An 18,686-nucleotide genomic window follows, 5' to 3' on the forward strand; every position below is an offset into this window, starting at 1 on the left:
CATAAACTGGCTCCTTCTGGTCGTAGTACAACTCTTGGTTTGATATAAAATATTTTTTGTAATCTGATAACATACCCCAAAGGTTTTGTATTGGATTCAAATCATAGAACATACTCTACTCTTCTAGGTCATAGTTTTAACTTTGTTCTTCTAAATAATTCTTGTGTGATTTTGTGCTTTGAATGATTATCAAACTATATTATTCCTCTTCTGCTAAGCTTCTGCAGGCAGGGAGTCATCTTGTCAACTGGTATTTAGGTATATCCACAGGCATTCATGGTGCCATCTATTAAGCTCACTGTCATTGATCCCAAGTCAACCACTATAGCTCTGATTAACGATACTATGGCTCCCTCTGTTCCTCCTAATAACTGCTTCAGCTGTATTTAGATTGATTTTAGTTGGTCATCACTCTTCCTGCATCTATTTTTCTTTGTGAAGAAAAACATCATATTTTTAAATTTCTTACTTTCCCATGTGGAGACATCATGCAGACATGCAGACATATACAGCCCAAAGATCAAAACTGAGACAGTTGTGATGTTCACGTGTAATTTTTTAAAACTATGTTCTTGCAGCTAGACTAATGTGTACTCAGTTTAGTTTCAATGATCTCAGGTTTTTTTTAAACTTGTGTGTCAGTGACTACCGGTGTATTCACTTTTGCTGTATCAGGCTTCTACTTTGGAACCTGTATTTTCCATTTGGAGTTTCCAAAGCATTTGTTTTTGATTGTTCAGAAGATGAAGATGTTTCACTTAAAATTAATTTAGTTATTGAGAGAAGATACAGTGTGAATCATTCAACATTCAAATAATTTTTCATGGGGTCTCCTCACTTCTGTGATATACTGTAAATATGTGGAGCTTTCTACTGTGTTGTGTGATTGACTGATTAAGGTTTCCCATCTGGTGTGATTGACTGAAGGACCTGTCCAGCAACCATCTAAAGGGCCTGCCCTCTAGTGTTGGCTGTCTCACCAGTCTACAGAAAGTAATCCTGTGTCACAACAAGCTTACCTCTCTGCCTGACAGCCTAGCACAGCTCACAAGTAAGACCAGCTATTCTGTGTGTTTGTCTCCCTGCATCTTTACATGACCACTTTTCCCACACTAGTTGTCCTGTAAATAATGAAATAAGGGCCTTTATTTACCTCAATAGTAGAAAGAAGAAGGCATTATATGAAAGAGGCTTTTATTATAGATATGGCTTTATTTCAGGTCTTCCTTAATGTACCTGTATACAACTGAGTTCAATTTGGTTTATATTGTGTACATTCACAACATATGTCATCTCATAGTAGCTCACATCGTAAGGTGACCTTACACATTCTAAGCAAAGACGAAGTATTCATTTGTTGATAGAACATTTTGCTATTATTGAAAAGAAATTAAATATGTTCAATTTTATTGGCTATTTTGTGTTTCTCTTAGACTGGAAACAAATGTTTAAAATGATACTTGTCAAACTCTGCTTTCTTTTGAATGCTGTATTGAAATTATGCTAATTGCCCTGCAAAATGTTGTCCACAAGCTGTTTCATATGACTCCTCATTACTCTGATTGTCTACTAGCTTTAGTTTGACCCACTGAGACAGAATAGTCACATGGGAATGGCTATTGAACGAATGGATGCTTGCACAGTCTTTTCCTATATTTGACACTGCATCAAAATCTGCAGTTTGAATAATTTGGCTATTCTTTTGAGAATAGATAACATAATGGTTTTTCTGCAAAGTTGCCACATGGCCATTGGAACTATGCACTACTTCATCATAAGAAAAACATAAACATATCACAAACTCTCACCTGCTGCCTGTATGTTGGACTGAATTCTTATTCAACCATCTTGATTTGGCAGATGTTAAGCTGTTGGACTGCAGCAATAACCAGCTGACTGATGTTTCTGCTAGCCTATCAAAGATGCTGAAACTGGAACAACTTTACCTTAGACACAACATGCTCTGCCACTTGCCACAGCTCCCTGCACCTGCTCTCAAGGTAATCACAGCAGCATTTGGGTTTCCCCTGATGTAATGCTCATTTGTGGTGTGGGTAAAGCTGATAGTCATGACCATATTTCCTGATCTTTGTGTTGTTTTTCACACACTTTCCTCTGAGAATAATATGTCAATTAAGCATGTACAGCACCCAGGCAGTGTAGTTATGTAAGATGTAATGTAAAATCAGATAATCACATTTTTTGTATTGTGTGTGTGTATCTGTGTGTGCATATTTAGGAACTGTATGTTGGGAACAACCAGATTGAGAATTTGGAGACCGAGCAGCTGGCCAGCCTGACAGCATTATCACTGCTAGAACTCAGAGACAACAAGATCAAAATCCTCCCTGAACAGATCACTTTCCTGACCACACTCGCACGCCTCGACCTCACGAACAATGACATTACCATGTAGGTCATCATGACAACGTGATCCTCTATAGCAGTAAATTGTTTATGCCGATGAGCACTCAACACATGATTGAACTATCCAGTCAGTGTAAGCATAACCTCTGTTTGCAGACTCTGGTCTTCACTGTTCACAGGGATTGCCCAGGAGCATATTTATATGCCCTTACACCTTTCTTTTCTAATTATCTTAATTTTAAATATTTGTCTATGCTAAGGGATATATTAATAAAAAAAAATCTACTTTCAGTTTAAACTAACATATATCACTGTTGAGTCTTCCAGAAGAGCAGACGCACGCACGCACGCACGCACGCACGTAAGATTTGATATGATATCTACCACCAGATTTTCAAATTAATCGGAATCTATCTTTGTCAGTCTTCCACCATCTCTCAGCCTGCTGCCCAATCTGAAGGTGTTGCTGTTAGAGGGAAACCCCTTGCGAGGAATCAGGAGAGACCTTCTGACCGTAGGTGACACACTGGAAATACGAACACAAGTGTGCATAGCAAAATAGATGGAAGAAGCAAGAATGATATGAAGCATGGATGCTTAGCCTGTACGAACACTACATCTGAAATCACAGTATTCTCAAACATTGAACATAGATGCTGCCTTGGAAAGTTCATAAATGGTACTATGTATAATAATCTTAGTGACATGTTGCCATAGTAATCTTTACCTATAGTTGATTAGAAGAGATCATTCATAGTAACTGCTTTGTAAACTTGTCTCTTGTCTGTGTCACAGAAAGGAACCAATGAACTTCTGAAATATTTAAAAGGAAGAATTAAAGGTAGAGTGCACTTTTTGTGCTTACTGGAAATGGTTTGAAATGCTGTACCTAAAGGGCTGAAACAGTTCCATTAAAAACATGTACACTGCAGTTCACAATCACTGACATAGTGACAACAAATTTTCACTTCCTTGCGATGAACTGTAAGGTTAGTCTGATTGCAACTGTTGCAGCAGAGAAAGGTTGAAAGCTTCTTTTCCTGTATGCATGTTAGCAGCATTGAAAAGAAGTACCATATTAGAATGGTATCCGCATCTCTTAATTCACAGCCTAACAAAGTGGTTCCCTACCTGGGGTCCACGCGCCCTAGGAGGGACGCCAGAAATCAGAGAGGGGCGTGAAGCTTTGTCTACTCTGTGGCTGTGAGGTTATGAAAAATAGATTTTCACATTCTGGATAAAATCAGAGTAATAGACTTACTGTGTCATCACAAGTCTACCTATAAAACAATTTTAAAACAAATTTATTTGCTATTTTTTTCAAAAATCCTTTGCTGCTTGGATGGCCACTCCTCCTTCACCTCTCAACTTGTAATCCATGCTTTCTTCAGGTTGGCTCACTAGCTCATCCCGATTCATTATTTTTGTGTGCTTTTAGAAAAGTACTAACGGGAACGATGCTTCAAAAACGCAAAACTCGTGAAGATTCATCAGTACCTGAAAAAAAAACTCCGGCTATACCTCAAGAGTTGCCTTAATTTAGTTTATTTTTGACGTACAAGGCAGAATTGTGTTATTTGTGGTGAAATGCTAACAAATGACAGCACAAAGCCAAGCAAATCACGGCGACATCAGGAACGAAACAGTTTAGTAAAGTCGGAAAGATATTCACAAATTCGGACTTCTGGCATCAGTTACTCATTAGATATACATTGTCAAAACATCAACGATGCCTCTTTCCCATCGTTGTAAGGTAGACAATGTACTCATTGTCAACGAGCACAATTTTATCAAAAATTAGCTGTCTTTCAAGCTGCAGAAATAACATTGGTGTCAATGTGCAGCCGGCTGCGCAACGAGTGAACAGGGACCGTCTGCAAATTATAACTGCTGCAACAGCGAAGAGAGACACAAATAGTCAATAACTTCACTCTTATACACTGTAGTGTCAGTAAATTTAGTGCAGCCAGCAACTGAATCCTGCTGGTCATACTCTTTCTTTGATATAAAATATTTTTTTCAGAACTTTAAGGAATTTGTATAGTAAAAATTCAATAATTTAACTCTAATGCACTGTAGTGTCACCAAATATACCACAGCCATAAACTGGCTCCTTCTGGTCATAGTATAACTCTTGGTTTGATATAAAATATATATTTTTTGTAATTTTAGGCAAGTTTTTAGTAGTAATACAATTCAATAACTTCCCTCTTATGTACCGTACTGTACTTATGGGTTTTGATGGATTAAACAAGTCGTAAGGTTCTCCCTGGGAATTGTATGTAACGTGAAAGCAAATAAACCTTATGGACATCTTCACCATATCTTACTTGTCTAATTTGGAGTTTTAAAATTGTTTCAGCCCTAAAATCTGCAGTCCATACAGACTTTACTCTGTACTGGTTTCATCTTGTGGTCTGAATACTGTGTGTGTGTGGTGTGTGTGTGGGCGGGTAATTATAGGGGTTGTGGGGACCTAATGTCCTCACAACCATAGGAAAACCAAAAGAAATGTCATTTGTGGGGACCTCATTTGGGTCTCCATGAGGGGAAACTGTTTTCTTGGCCATGTTGTTGTTACTGAAAAAAGTAAAAGTGCAAAAACGTTTCTTTAGTGTTACACATAGTTTTGGTCTGGGTTAGGGGTTAGATATGAATGGGAGTCAATGGTAGGTCCCCACAAGGATAGGAATACACTGTGTGTGTGTGTGTGTGTGTGTGTGTGTGTGTGTGTGTGTGTGTGTGTACGTATGTACGTACTTGTACTTGCTACATGGTGAGTACCATTTTTTGCATTTAACTATCAAAGTGAGGACATTTTTACAAAGTGAGGACATTTTGGCCAGTCCTCACTTTGAAACAGCCATGTTTGAGGGTGAAGACTTGTTTTTAGAGAACAGGTATGAATTGAGGTTTTGTTAGGGTTAGGGTAAGGATTAAGTTTAGGCAATCAGTTGTGATGGTTAAGGTTAGGGTAAGGCTCTAGGAAATGCATTACGCCTATCGATGTCCTCACTAAGGTAGAAGTACAAACGTGTGTGTGTGTGTGTCTCTTTCTGTGTCATTTGCGTGTGTGTATGTGTCTCTGTGTCATTTGCATGTGTGTATGTGTCTCTGTCTGTGTCATTTGTGGGTGCGTGTGTGTGCATGTGTCTGTGTCATTTGTGGGTGCGTGTGTGTGCATGTGTCTCTGTCATTTGTGGGTGCGTGTGTGTGCATGTGTCTCTGTGTCATTTGTGGGTGTGTGTGTGTCTCTGTCTGTGTCATTTGTGGGTGTGTGTGCGCGCGTGTGTCATTCGTGTGTGTGTGTGCGTGCGTGTGTGTGCGTGTATGTCTCTGTCTTTGTCGTTTGTGTGTGTGTGTGTATAGTGTGAATTTTGACTTGTAATTTTTTCTTGCTGTGTGTGTGTGTTGTAGAGGAACCTAAGAGCGCAGAGGGAGAACACACAGCTCTGACATTACCCAGCCAGGCCATGGTCAATGTACATAACATTAAAAGTCTCAAGGTATTGGCGTACAGGTTAGTATTTCCGAAACATAATGTAAAGATATGGAGACTTCCAGAGGTAACAAATAGTCAATTGTTAATCTTTTGGATCGATGTATTTACAATCAAGAGGCAGATAAATGTAATGAATGGAAGGTAGGGTCATACACTTATGTGTACCAGCATAATGTACAGTGCTGAACAATTTTATTAGACAAGGTGTCATAAAAATGAGAAAACACAATTATTTTTGGGTGCCCCAGTAGCTCAACTGGTTGAGCGGATGACGTATAAGCAGGGGCGATAGTCCCCGATGCAGAGGTCATGTGTTCAGACCCATGGCCATTTGCTGCATGTCTTGCTCTCACTTTTCTCTGGTTTCCTGTTTCTTTCTCCCCTGTATTCTATAATAAAGGTTAAACCTCTGGACTTTGTAGGGGGTCCTGTAAACACACTGTTACAATAGTATAGTCTAATAAAGATAAATGCATGGACCAGTTTTTCTAATTCCTGCTGAGATGTTAGTCATTTAATCCTTGAAATATTCTTAAGGTGATAGTAGGCTGATTTTGTGATTGTCTTTATGTGGCTGCCAGGGTTTCCCCCAGAAAACTTGCTAAGCCTGGTGGTTGGGCTGCTAGAGAAGCCCACCGTGTTTATGTTTAAAAAAAAAAAGTTAAAAGTTGACAGAAATTTTGAAATTATGACTATTTTGTGTTATTGTAAGCCGTTTATTAACAATACTTAAATGTAGAGTCTTACAAAAATGAACAATCTTAAAATACATTTTTAACAAACACAAAAAAATACAATTAAAATAAATAATATCAATCGTTTTCACTTAAGTTAAATCCTAGTGAATCTTAAAACAAGCCATTGCTGTTCACATTTAAAAGTAAAATAAATTAACATAAATAAAAAAGTGCAAACATGGCCAAGGGATAAAAACAGGGAACTCAGAGGCTGAAGAGATATATGCTGGACTGTGTGACCTTGTCTACTTTGTGCTGCACATGGTGCAGGTTGGATCAGTGCAAGCAATCTGTCTGGGCTTTTCAAAGAACTCTTCCAGAGCCTTATTGTAGTCAAGCTCAGCCACAGAGGGACCATTTATTTTGATGCGGAGGCAGGTAGTTAGTCTTTTCCCCTGCAGCCTGTTCCTGAGGTGTCTTGATCTATTGAAAAAATAATCACATAACTGACATTAAACAAATGTGTACCTACTTAAACTGCTAGGAGAAAAGTGAAAAAATACTCACCCTGTTCATAAGCAGAGAAATCTCTCTCACAGTTGACACTTGACACAGGAATTGTCAGTGCAATGGCAGAGAGCTGGGCCAGGTTTGGGTACAGGAGCTTCAGCTCATCAAAGTCAGAGGCCAGCTCCTGCATTACCTCCAGCTGTGACTTACCCTAGTAGGATAAAGCAAAGAGTAAAAATTGTTAGGAAACCAGAAGTTAAAAAAATAAACATTTCTAAGAAATCCCTTCAACATTTCACATCTGCTGCTTACTTTAAAGATACCCTGGCACACATGAACCTTGAATCTGGTCCATTCTTGCAGTGCTGCTCCGCCATCCACAGTTGGAAATTTTTGGGCAAGCAGTTGTAAGTTCCCTTGAAAGTCATCATCTCCCCTCTCCACTGCTTGTGGGCTGAGTATGTTAAATGCACCTAGGATGTTCATCTGTGGGAATCTCCTCTCAAGGTGCTCAATGAGATGGTCCAAGTATGGCTCCATTACCTTTTGAAAATATGATTTTTTTTTTAAATTAGTAAAATTTCATATTCTATTTTTTAGGTTTGTAACTTGAAACATTGAATATTCAATACCTGAGTGCAAAAACGGGTCCAAAAAGAGGTGAGGTCAAAATGATCACCCCTGTGGCGTCTCCTCTCCTCCTCAGCCTGTATGTTGAGGCTTTTCACTCTGTCTTCCAACCCACTGAGATGTGACCCTGGAGGCTGCTTGTCTCCTGCCTCCTTGATGGCAATTTAATGGCCTCAATTGTAACAGGCACCTAAAATTTTAAATGAATATATTAAAGCTATATTGTTTTTGCTTTTCATAGTTTTCCATAAACAAGTGTATTTAAAATCAACTTACGCGTTTCTTGATAGCCAAAAAATTGATTTTTTCCTTTTGGAAAAGCTTTGAAAGCCATGTCAGGTGGGGAAGGACATCTGCCTGGAGGTGGACAGCAGCCACAAACCTATATGTTGCACAGTATGTATAAAGGCCCCTTGCTACAGGGTCCTTCATCTCTGCTTGTTCAGCAAGAGCTGCCAGCACAGCTGCCAGATTCCTCTGAAGAGTTGAAATGGCTGTGTCTTGGGACAGCCATCTTGTGTCCTTCACTTCCTAATGTCCAAAGAACACATGAAGAGGACACATAAAATCAAAGATAGTGGTGTGGAAAATTATCTTAAAATGTAGAAAAGGCAAGGCAGGAAAAGGCAATTTGTATAGCCCATTTTTGCAAACAGTTTGTCTCAAAAAAAATTATTAGATTGCTTAGTTATTTTCAGGTTGTCCACTCCTAAAACACTGGAAGCTGCTTTCAGCACAGCTGTGCGATTGGCACTGTTTCTAAAATAAATGTGCAGGTCTTGAAGGTGCCCTCGGAACGTTTTCATGAATGGCACATTGTCTGCAGCATCTTTGCACGCAAGAGCAAGGCGGTGTGCTGCACAGACACTAGCTGTGGCCAGGAATCTGTCAGCTGTTTGGCAACACCATTCTGGCATCGTTAAAGATAGATATTACAATAATCAGTACTTAGTTAAAGATAAATTGTAGCTATACCTCAACTTAAAATTATTTTCAGTTCTTACCTGTCATTACAGCAGCACCATCTGTCCCCAAACTAAAAATTTGGTCTGTTGGTATGGCTTTGACTTTGATCACCTCACGGATGGCCTCTGCAATGGTATCTGCCTTCCCATCATTTAGTGGCACCGTGTCAAGAAACTGACAAAAAAGATGGCCTTCTCTGTCCAGGTACCTAAAAAATGTTTTATTAATATTATTTTCATTTCTCCAACATAAGGTCAGATTTACATTCATTGTAAAATTAGTAGTACCGTAGTAGTACCTAATATGTATATCCAGTTGCCTGGTCATGGACATATCCGTGGACTCATCCACCTCAAGGCCAATGGCAGTAGAGAGTCAGATGGCCTCTAGAATTGGTTTTTCCACAACACTGGCCAGGATCTCCAACATCTCAAAAAACAATTTTGTGGGATCTATAATTGGTCCTCTTGTCAATCTAAAAAAAGACAGAGTAATATAACACAACATTTATAGTGTTTTGAAAACTTTGTCAGCACCACAGAATATACATTTAAATAATTTACATGAAGTTTGGAGAAGTAGTCACAGCCAAGTAATTGGCAAGATCAAGCAAGGCTCCATAATTTGTATGGTGGGCAGTTTCATGTTTTAGCAGCCAGTACAGGCATTTAAACCCACCAATTATCACCTCATGCTCCATGTTAATCACTGGTTCAAAGGCTTCAGTGATTGACAAGTCTAGAACATGAAAAATGTGAAAGCTATTAGTTATTTCATAATAGATATTTCATTTTAGTAAGTGTACTGTATTTACATTATTTATTGGTTACTTTTGCTTTTGCTTGCTGCCATCTCAATGCTAGTGCGATGGTGTAGAGACCTAATATGTGTGTTTAGCACATCTTGCCTATAAGTTGTACAAGGAGCTTCAATGAAGACTGGTTGAGGATCCTTGCGTTGCCCGCTGGCGGTGGTTGCGACACACCAGACAAAACATACCTAAGAACGACACCAAAAAAAATCCACAGCTATTAAATGAAGCGTATCTAGTGCTGAATGTAATAGCAAAATTTGTTAAACCAGCATGAAATTAGCGAGCATAATATTGTTAATATTTTAATATAGTACAAAACATGCTTACCATACTCGGTCTTGTAGAGCCATCAACTAAATTTAGGGTCAGCTAACCATTTTGGATTAAATCTGCTAGTTTGATGTTTATCATCGCGGCTCGCAGAAGGCTGCTCTGATGGCGTGCTAACATCCGTGCTAACTCGCACCGGCTCTGCCTCATCATTGAGTCGCGGCTCGGTCGGCTCACCGTGGACGCACCCCCCTAGGCCTGGGGATGAACGAGTGGCCTCATCGTCTCCTCCTGTGCTCTTCCGACTTCGGAAAAAGAAAGTGTCCAACGTTTTTTGACCCTTTCTCCGTGACATGTCGCGTACAAGTTGTTAGCGTGCAGACAGGTAAAGACAGGCAGTGGTTGACCTCTGACCCCCTATGTGTTCACGTATCGACCATAAGATGTCGCCACTTTCAACCGTATCACCAGATGCAGTTAAAAGCTCTATAGACCATCTTTGGTATCACTGTTTTGTGCATAAAAAACATATTTACAATAAATAAGCGACGCTTAGCCTGGTGGGGGGTGCAAGAAAAGCCTGGCGACCCGCCAGGCCTATAAGGCACTGAGGGAAACCCTGAGCTGCTGAAACTGAGGTCTGAGTCGATGACTACACCAAAGTTTCTGGCTTGGTTTGTACATGTCATTGTAAGAGATTGGAGCTGAGCAGTAACCTTTATCCTTTCTTTCTTGGCTCCAAAAAGCAGTATTTCAGTTTTTTCTTTGTTTAACTGAACAAAATTCTGACACATCCACTCTTTGACTTGTTGGATGCATCTACTCTTTGCTTATATGGGTCTAAAATCCCCTGGTAATGTAATGGCGTAAATTTGTGTGTCATCTGCATATGGTAATTTATTTTGTTATTTTTAATTATCTGACCCAAGGGGAGCATGTAGATGTTGAATAACAAAGGCCCCACAATGGATCCCTTAAGTACTCCACATACTATTTTCATCTGCTCAGATGTGTAATTACCTGTAGACACAAAATTGTCCCATTCATTTAAATAGGACTTAGGCCAATTTAGAACCGTCTTGCCCTATTTGTCTAAAAGACCACAGAGCATCATGAAGTGCTTTACTTCAAACTCTGTCTTTGTCAGTGAGTTTCCTATGCTTCACTGTGTTGAACAGGAGTGAGGATTTTCAAACTGAATTCATGTTTTTATACCCAAGTTTAAGACACCACACTGGAATTGTCTGAGAAGTCAGAAATTAATCAAGAATAACATACAACCACTAAAACAATTTTTCTGTTCAAGGATGCAGGCACATAACTGTAATTTTGCATCTCAATCAAAAATAATAATGTGCTTTATAAATTTTTTTCTGCTTTTCTGTAAACCAATAATTTCAAAAATTCATTCAGTAATTATATTTTAGCATTAAATACATCATTTTGATTAGAGAGCTTGCACCTACTGACAGATTAACCAATATAGAAACATAAAAAAATATTTTGTTAATCAGTAATACTGCTATAACAAAATTTAGGGCAGCGGTGGCGAACACTTTACACTGGGTAATGGTCTAATAAATTTGTTAAGCACTTTTGTAGCTAGTGCCCCACAAACATCCCCAGGTGTTTCCCTACACTCTGCAGGCCATGGGGGCTTGCTAAAAATGCTAAAAATTAAGAGATACCTACTCAGGAGTGGGGTTTGGGACCTTAGAAGTACTAGAAATACTGCACAGAAGTGTTCTAACACCCCTGGGTTCCATTCTACACAAACATGTGTGATAACTTAGCAAACTGGAGCTTTCTAGGTACCTCACTTTGGAAAATAAGAGCTCCCAAACTTGGACAAGATTTTTAATTGGCCATTTTTGGTGGCAAAAATCTCAGTGTGGGACAGGTACCAGAAACCCCAAATTTTTCTACAAGACAGTTCATTCTGTCTTCTATCACTGTACAAAAAAGCAGCAGGGTTATATTTGTAGTTGCTGAGATATTCTTACTCAAAATGGCATGGGTAATGTCAAAATCGTTTTTTGCTTTTCAGTACTTTAAATTGGGATACAAGTATTAGTAGTCATTCCAATGGTAGTATTATGTATGTTTTGTTCTTTTTGAAATGTTAGTTGTTAAAGGTGACTACCTTCAAAAAGTGTAATGGTATAACTTGCCGCTTCCCACCGCGCTCCGGTCCGCGCGCGCGCGAGTGTAAAAGGCAGAAAGCTACTTTTTTTTCTCATTTAGCAAATAAGTCACAGCAAGTGTTGGCTCTGCCTAATGTAGGCTAACACTAAACCTACACAAGCTTAATATTCAGTTATAGTATACTGATCATATGCTGTACCAATTCACCAAATAACATTGGTTGTGTGGTCATCGTTATCACATTATGTCGCTTAATTGATTATTAGTATGAGTAGCATCGAGCTTGTTAAGCAGGCGGGTAGTTGGCTAATTTAGACACGATTGTTTAGCGCTGCATAAGACAGGCTACTTCACAGCAAAGACAAATAAATGCACCGTGTGGCTTTCCAATTGAGGCATGTTAACAATACACTTGATTCATTTTCGTGTTGCCTGGTTGATGATTACAGTCAGGGTGGAGGTGCAGCTGCTGCCAGGCGCATGTCTGCTACCTATGTTCACGTTACAAGATGGGCCGGGGCGAGTCGTGGCATGGCAAGGGTCGTGTGTGTGCATATGCGCACGCCTCTGTGTGTGCGTACGTTTGTGTGTTTGTTTGATGTTTAAATTAAAAAAAACAAGTTGAGACATGGAGGGCCCCTGCTTGATACTGAGGGCAAGGGGCAGGTGATCTTGCACCACCTGGTGTCTATCTGTGTACGTCACTGCAAGGCAGTATCAGAAAGTCCTGTGTCAAAGTGGAAGCATTTTTGCTGTACACTGAAAACATTTGGGTTTGACATCAAACGATGAATATGAGACAAGACATCTTATTTCCAGGTGTTTACATCTGGATCTGATGCACAACTTAGAAGATGGCAACTTTTGTTTGAATCCACCTATTTTTCATGTTAGCAAAAATATTGGACTGATGGTAGTAACACCCCAAAACAAACAACAACTGAAAGCCTGGACAAACATCACAATAGAAGAATGAAAAAGTTTGGTGATGTCAGTGACTGTGACTAAGTTGTGTATCAGATCCAAATACAGTGGTATGCAAAAGTTTGAGCACCCCCGATAATTTTCAAGATTTTCCTTTATAAATCACTGGTTGTTTGGATCAGCAATTTCAGTTAACTAGACGAGCCCTCAGTAGATGGCAGAACCACGTCCATGCATGATACTCTATCAATTTTGATCATTATCAATTTTGATCATCCTACGTATATCCCTTCCTACTTGATCTGCTGACCTCTAACTCCACAACTGAGCAGGGGACCTTAGACTGATCTTCAGTGCCAAGTTTGATTATCCTGACTTCAGCACTTGCAGAGATATCTGACCAGACACACACACACACACACACACACACACACACACACACACACACACACACACACACACACACACACACACACACACACACACACACACACACACACACACAGTGCCTTGTGAAAGTATTCGGCCCCCTTGAACTTTTCAACCTTTCGCCACATTTCAGGCTTCAAACATAAAGATATAACATTTTAATTTTTTGTCAAGAATCAACAACAAGTGGGACACAATCGTGAAGTGGAATGAAATTTATTGGATATTTTAAACTTTTTTAACAAATAAAAACCTGAAAAGTGGGGCGTGCAATATTATTCGGCCCCCTTGGATTAATACTTTGTAGCGCCACCTTTTGCTGCAATTACAGCTGCAAGTCGCTTGGGGTATGTCTCTATCAGTTTTGCACATCGAGAGACTGAAATTCTTGCCCATTCTTCCTTGCAAAACAGCTCGAGCTCAGTGAGGTTGGATAGAGAGCGTTTGTGAACAGCAGTCTTCAGCTCTGCCCACAGATTCTCGATTGGATTCAGGTCTGGACTTTGACTTGGCCATTCTTTTTTTTCCCTTTTTTTTTTTGTCTGCATATCCGCTCACATTCTCAATTGGATTCAGGTGTGGACTTTGACTTGGCCACTCTAACACCTGGATATGTTTATTTGTGAACCATTCCATTGTAGATTTGACTTTATGTTTTGGATCATTGTCCTGTTGGAAGATAAATCTCCGTCCCAGTCTCAGGTCTTTTGCAGACTCCAACAGGTTTTCTTCCAGAATGGTCCTGTATTTGGCTCCATTCATCTTCCCATCAATTTTAACCATCTTCCCTGTCCCTGCTGAAGAAAAGCAGGCCCAAACCATGAGGCTGCCACCACCATGTTTGACAGTGGGGATGGTGTGTTCAGGGTGATGAGCTGTGTTGCTTTTACGCCAAACATATCGTTTTGCATTGTGGCCAAAAAGTTCCATTTTGGTTTCATCTGACCAGAGCACCTTCTTCCACGTGTTTAGTGTGTCTCCCAGGTGGCTTGTGGCAAACTTTAAACAAGATTTTTTATGGATATCTTTGAGAAATGGCTTTCTTCTTGCCACTCTTCCATAAAGGCCAGATTTGTGCAGTGTACGACTGATTGTTGTCCTATGGACAGACTCTCCCACCTCAGCTGTAGATCTCTGCAGTTCATCCAGAGTGATCATGGGCCTCTTGGCTGCATCTCTGATCAGTCTTCTCCTTGTTCGAGGTGAAAGTTTAGAGGGACGGCCGGGTCTTGGTAGATTTGCAGTGGTCTGATACTCTTTCCATTTCAATATGATTGCTTGCACAGTGCTCCTTGCGATGTTTAAAGCTTGGGAAATCTTTATGTATCCAAATCCGGCTTTAAACTTCTCCACAACAGTATCTGGGACCTGCCTGGTGTGTTCCTTGGTCTTCATGATGCTCTCTGCACTTTAAACAAAACCCTGAGACTATCACAGAGCAGGTGCATTTATACGGAGACTTGATTACACACAGGTGGATTCTATTTATCATCATCAGTCATTTAGGACAACATTAGATCATTCAGAGATCCTCACTGAACTTCTGGAGTGCGTTTGCTGCACTGAAAGTAAAGGGGCCGAATAATATTGCACGCCCCACTTTTCAGTTTTTTATTTGTTAAAAAAGTATAAAATATCCAATAAATTTCATTCCACTTCACGATTGTGTCCCAATTGTTGTTGATTCTTGACAAAAAATTAAAATGTTATATCTTTATGTTTGAAGCCTGAAATGTGGCGAAAGGTTGAAAAGTTCAAGGGGGCCGAATACTTTCGCAAGGCACTGTACATACTTACCCAGCTAGATACCGAAGCGAATGCAGTAACCCCGCTGACGTACGTCAGGCGTGGTTAAATATATCATATAGCAGACGAACACAGTGACATTTGAGAAGTGAAATTAAGTTTATAGGATTTACAGAAAGTGTGCAATAATGGACACTTAAACAAGTCAACAACCCTAAACACTGCTGTTGAAACATTTTGTTTCAATAATTATTGCACACTTTCTGTAAATCCTTTAAACTTCATTTCAATTCTCAAATATCACTGTGTTCATCTGCTATATGATATACAGTGAACCCTCGTTTATCGCGGGGGTTACGTTCCAAAAAGAACCCGCGATAGGCGAAATCCGTGAAGTAGTCAGCTTTATTTTTTTACAGTTATACAATACTGCACTTGGGGGAGCGCTGCAGCTGCAGCCAGGTGCACGCTGCGGCGGTACTCTTGCCTCAGAGAGCGGGCCGGCTGAATCAATTGGAGCAGTCGGGGGTGGGGAAGGCTCGCACCGGCGCTCTTCTCCTGGGGAGCGCGGCTGCGGTGGCCAGAGACGGCTGGGGACCACGGGGGAAAAGCATAAGGCTGCTCCGTCAGCTCCGTCTTTCAGGGTATCTCACTACATGGAGACCAAGGAGAGAAATGATCCAGCACTCCACAGCAGGCAGTGCTGGCCTGTATGGCAGAGGAGACGAGGCGCAGAGACTGTTCACGTTGGTCCGTCCCTTAGCCAATCAGGATGCAGAACACAATGCACTGTTTAAAAAAAGCATAAAAAAACTGCACTAAAAAAATCCGTGAAACAGCGAAGCCGTGAAAGGTGAACCACGTTATAGTGAGGGTTCACTGTATTTAACAGAAATTGCTGATCCGAACAACCAGTGATTTATAAAGGAAAATCTTGAAAATTATCAGTGGTGCCCAAACTTTTGCATACCACTGTATAAATACCTGGAAAGAAAAGCTGAAATGTTGTCTCCTATTCATCGTTTGATGTCAAACCCAGATTTTTTCAGTCTACAGCAAAAATAAAGGAATTGGCCTCACTGTTCCAATTCGTTTGGAGGGGAGTGTGTAAATATAGATACACTAATCACACATAACATTGTGACCACTGACGGGTAAAGTGAATAACACTGGTTGTGTTTTCATCATGGCAACTGTTACTGGGTTGGATATATTAGGCAGCAGGTGAATATTTTGCCCTCAAAGTTGATGTGGAGGAAAGGATAAGTACACACGTGGACAAAATTGTTGGTACCCCTCAGTTAAAGAAGGAAAAACCCACAATTCTCACTGAAATCACTTGAAACTCACAAAAGTAACAATAAATAAAAATTTATTGAAAATTAAATAATCAAAAACAGCCATTACTTTTGAATTGATAATGAAACGGGCCTGGACAAAAATGATGGTACCTCTATAAAAGATTGAAAACTATTTGACCAGAGTGACATGATTAACTCAGGTGTGTCATTTAATTGACATCACAGGTGTTTCCAAACTCATAATCAGTCAGTCTGCCTATTTAAAGGGAGACAAGTAGTCACCCTGCTGTTTGGTGAAAAGGTGTGTACCACACTGAACATGGACAACAGAAAGCGAAGGAGAGAATTGTCCCAGGACATCCGAAAAAAAATTATAGACAAACATCTTAAAGGTAAAGGCTATAAGACCATCTCTAAACAGCTTGAAGTTCCTGTGACAACAGTGGCTCATATTATTCAGAAGTTCAAGACCCACGGGACAGTAGCCAACCTCCCTGGACGTGGCCGCAAGAGGAAAATTGATGACAAATTGAAGAGACGGATCGTTCGGATTGTATCCAAAGAGCCCAGAGCAACCTCCAAAGAAATTAAAGGTGAACTCCAAGGTCAAGGTACATCAGTGTCAGATCGCACCATTCGTCGTTGTTTGAGCCAAAGTGGACTTCATGGGAGACGACCAAGGAGGACACCACTGCTGAAAAAAACTCATAAAAAAGCGAGACTGGAATTTGCCAAAATGCATGTTGACAAGCCACAAAGCTTCTGGGAGAATGTCCTTTGGACAGATGAGACCAAACTGGAGCTTTTTGGTAAGGCACATCAACTCTATGTTCATAGACTCAAAAACCAAGCATACGAAGAAAAGAACACTGTCCCTACGGTGAAACATGGAGGAGGCTCAGTAATGTTTTGGGGCTGCTTTGCTGCATCTGGCACAGGGTGTCTTGAAAGTGTGCAAGGTACGATGAAATCTGAAGACTATCAAGGCATTCTGGAGAGAAATGTGCTGCCTAGTGTCAGAAAGCTTGGTCTCAGTCGCAGGTCATGGGTCTTCCAACAGGACAACGATCCAAAACACACAGCCAAAAACACCCAAGAATGGCTGAGAGAAAAGCGTTGGACTATTCTAAAGTGGCCTTCTATGAGCCCAGATCTGAATCCCATTGAACATATGTGGAAGGAGCTGAAACATGCCATTTGGAGAAGACACCCATCAAACCTGAGACAACTGGAGCTGTTTGCTCATGAGGAGTGGGCCAAAATACCTGTTGACAGCTGCAGAACGCTCATTGACAAATACAGAAATCGTTTAATTGCAGTGATTGCCTCAAAAGGTTGTGCAACAAAATATTAAGTTATGGGTACCATCATTTTTGTCCAGCCCTATTTCATTAGTTTGTTTTTTTCAATAATTATGTTAATCAACAATTCAAAAGTGATGGCTGATTTTGATTATTTAATTTTCAATAAATTTTTATTTATTGTTACTTTTGTGAGTTTCAAGTGATTTCAGTGAGAATTGTGGGTTTTTCCTTCTTTAACTGAGGGGTACCAACAATTTTGTCCACGTGTGTATTTGAGCCAATTTTACATGGGCCAAATTGTGATGGCTAGACAACTGGGTCAAAGCATCTCCCAAAACTGCAGCTTTTGTGGGATGTTCCCAATCTGCAGTAGTCGGTATCTATCAAAAGTGGTCCCAGGAAGGAACAGCGGAAGAAGTTAAGACTGACTCTGATAGAAAGGTGTCTGAAATCACAGTGGATCTTAGTTTGTTGCGTGTGGGGCTTCATAGCCGCGGGCCAGTCAGGGTGCTGACCCCTGTGCACCACTGAAAGCACCAACGGCACATGAGCATCAGAACTGGACCATGGGACAATGGAAGAAGGTGGCCTAGTCTGATGAATCACTTTTTCATCATGTGGATGGCTAGGTGTGTGTGCGTCACTTATCTGGGGAACACATAACAGCAGAATGCACTATTGGAAGAACAAGCCATCATAGGCAGTGTGATGCTTTGGGCAATGTTCTGCTGGGAAACCTTGGGTCCTGCCATCGATGTGGATGAATCTATGACACATGCCACCTATCAAATTATTGTGGCAGACAATGTACACCTTTTTGTGGAAATGGTATTCCCTGATGAAAATGACCTCTTTTAGCAGGATAATGTGCCATGCCTTACAGCAAAAAAACTATTCAGGAATGGTTTGAGGAGGACAACAGCAATTTTATCTAGCTCTTCTTTGTCTTGTTCTTCCTACTGGAAGTAGTTCTGAAGGAAAACAAGGTCGTTCAAAGCCTTAACCCCACGTCTTGATCAGATTTTGGTTACAAAATTCCCTGCAGAGGAGAATCTTCGCTCTGATTCAACTGCAGTTGGTGGTGCATTTAGCAGTGCCTGG

General features: G+C 40.4%; 1 protein-coding gene across 3 annotated transcripts in view; it reads left to right on the forward strand.

The window, feature by feature from the left end:
• lrrc40 (leucine rich repeat containing 40) overlaps positions 1–18,686 on the forward strand; it is a 58,931-nt gene that overhangs the window by 16,565 nt on the left and 23,680 nt on the right. For 2 of the 3 annotated variants that reach the window (XM_051947298.1, XM_051947297.1), the window contains exons 5-10: positions 928–1,051; positions 1,861–2,000; positions 2,240–2,412; positions 2,791–2,881; positions 3,163–3,208; positions 5,785–5,887. In XM_051947298.1, coding sequence (XP_051803258.1) covers positions 928–1,051; positions 1,861–2,000; positions 2,240–2,412; positions 2,791–2,881; positions 3,163–3,208; positions 5,785–5,887 — 677 coding nt within the window. Of the gene's footprint in view, positions 1–899; positions 1,052–1,860; positions 2,001–2,239; positions 2,413–2,790; positions 2,882–3,162; positions 3,209–5,784; positions 5,888–18,686 lie in introns of all 3 variants that reach the window. The other variant, XM_051947299.1, reaches the window with a different exon arrangement.

Source organism: Acanthochromis polyacanthus, chromosome 4 (genome assembly GCF_021347895.1).
Source record: "Acanthochromis polyacanthus isolate Apoly-LR-REF ecotype Palm Island chromosome 4, KAUST_Apoly_ChrSc, whole genome shotgun sequence".
NCBI lineage: Eukaryota > Metazoa > Chordata > Actinopteri > Pomacentridae > Acanthochromis > Acanthochromis polyacanthus.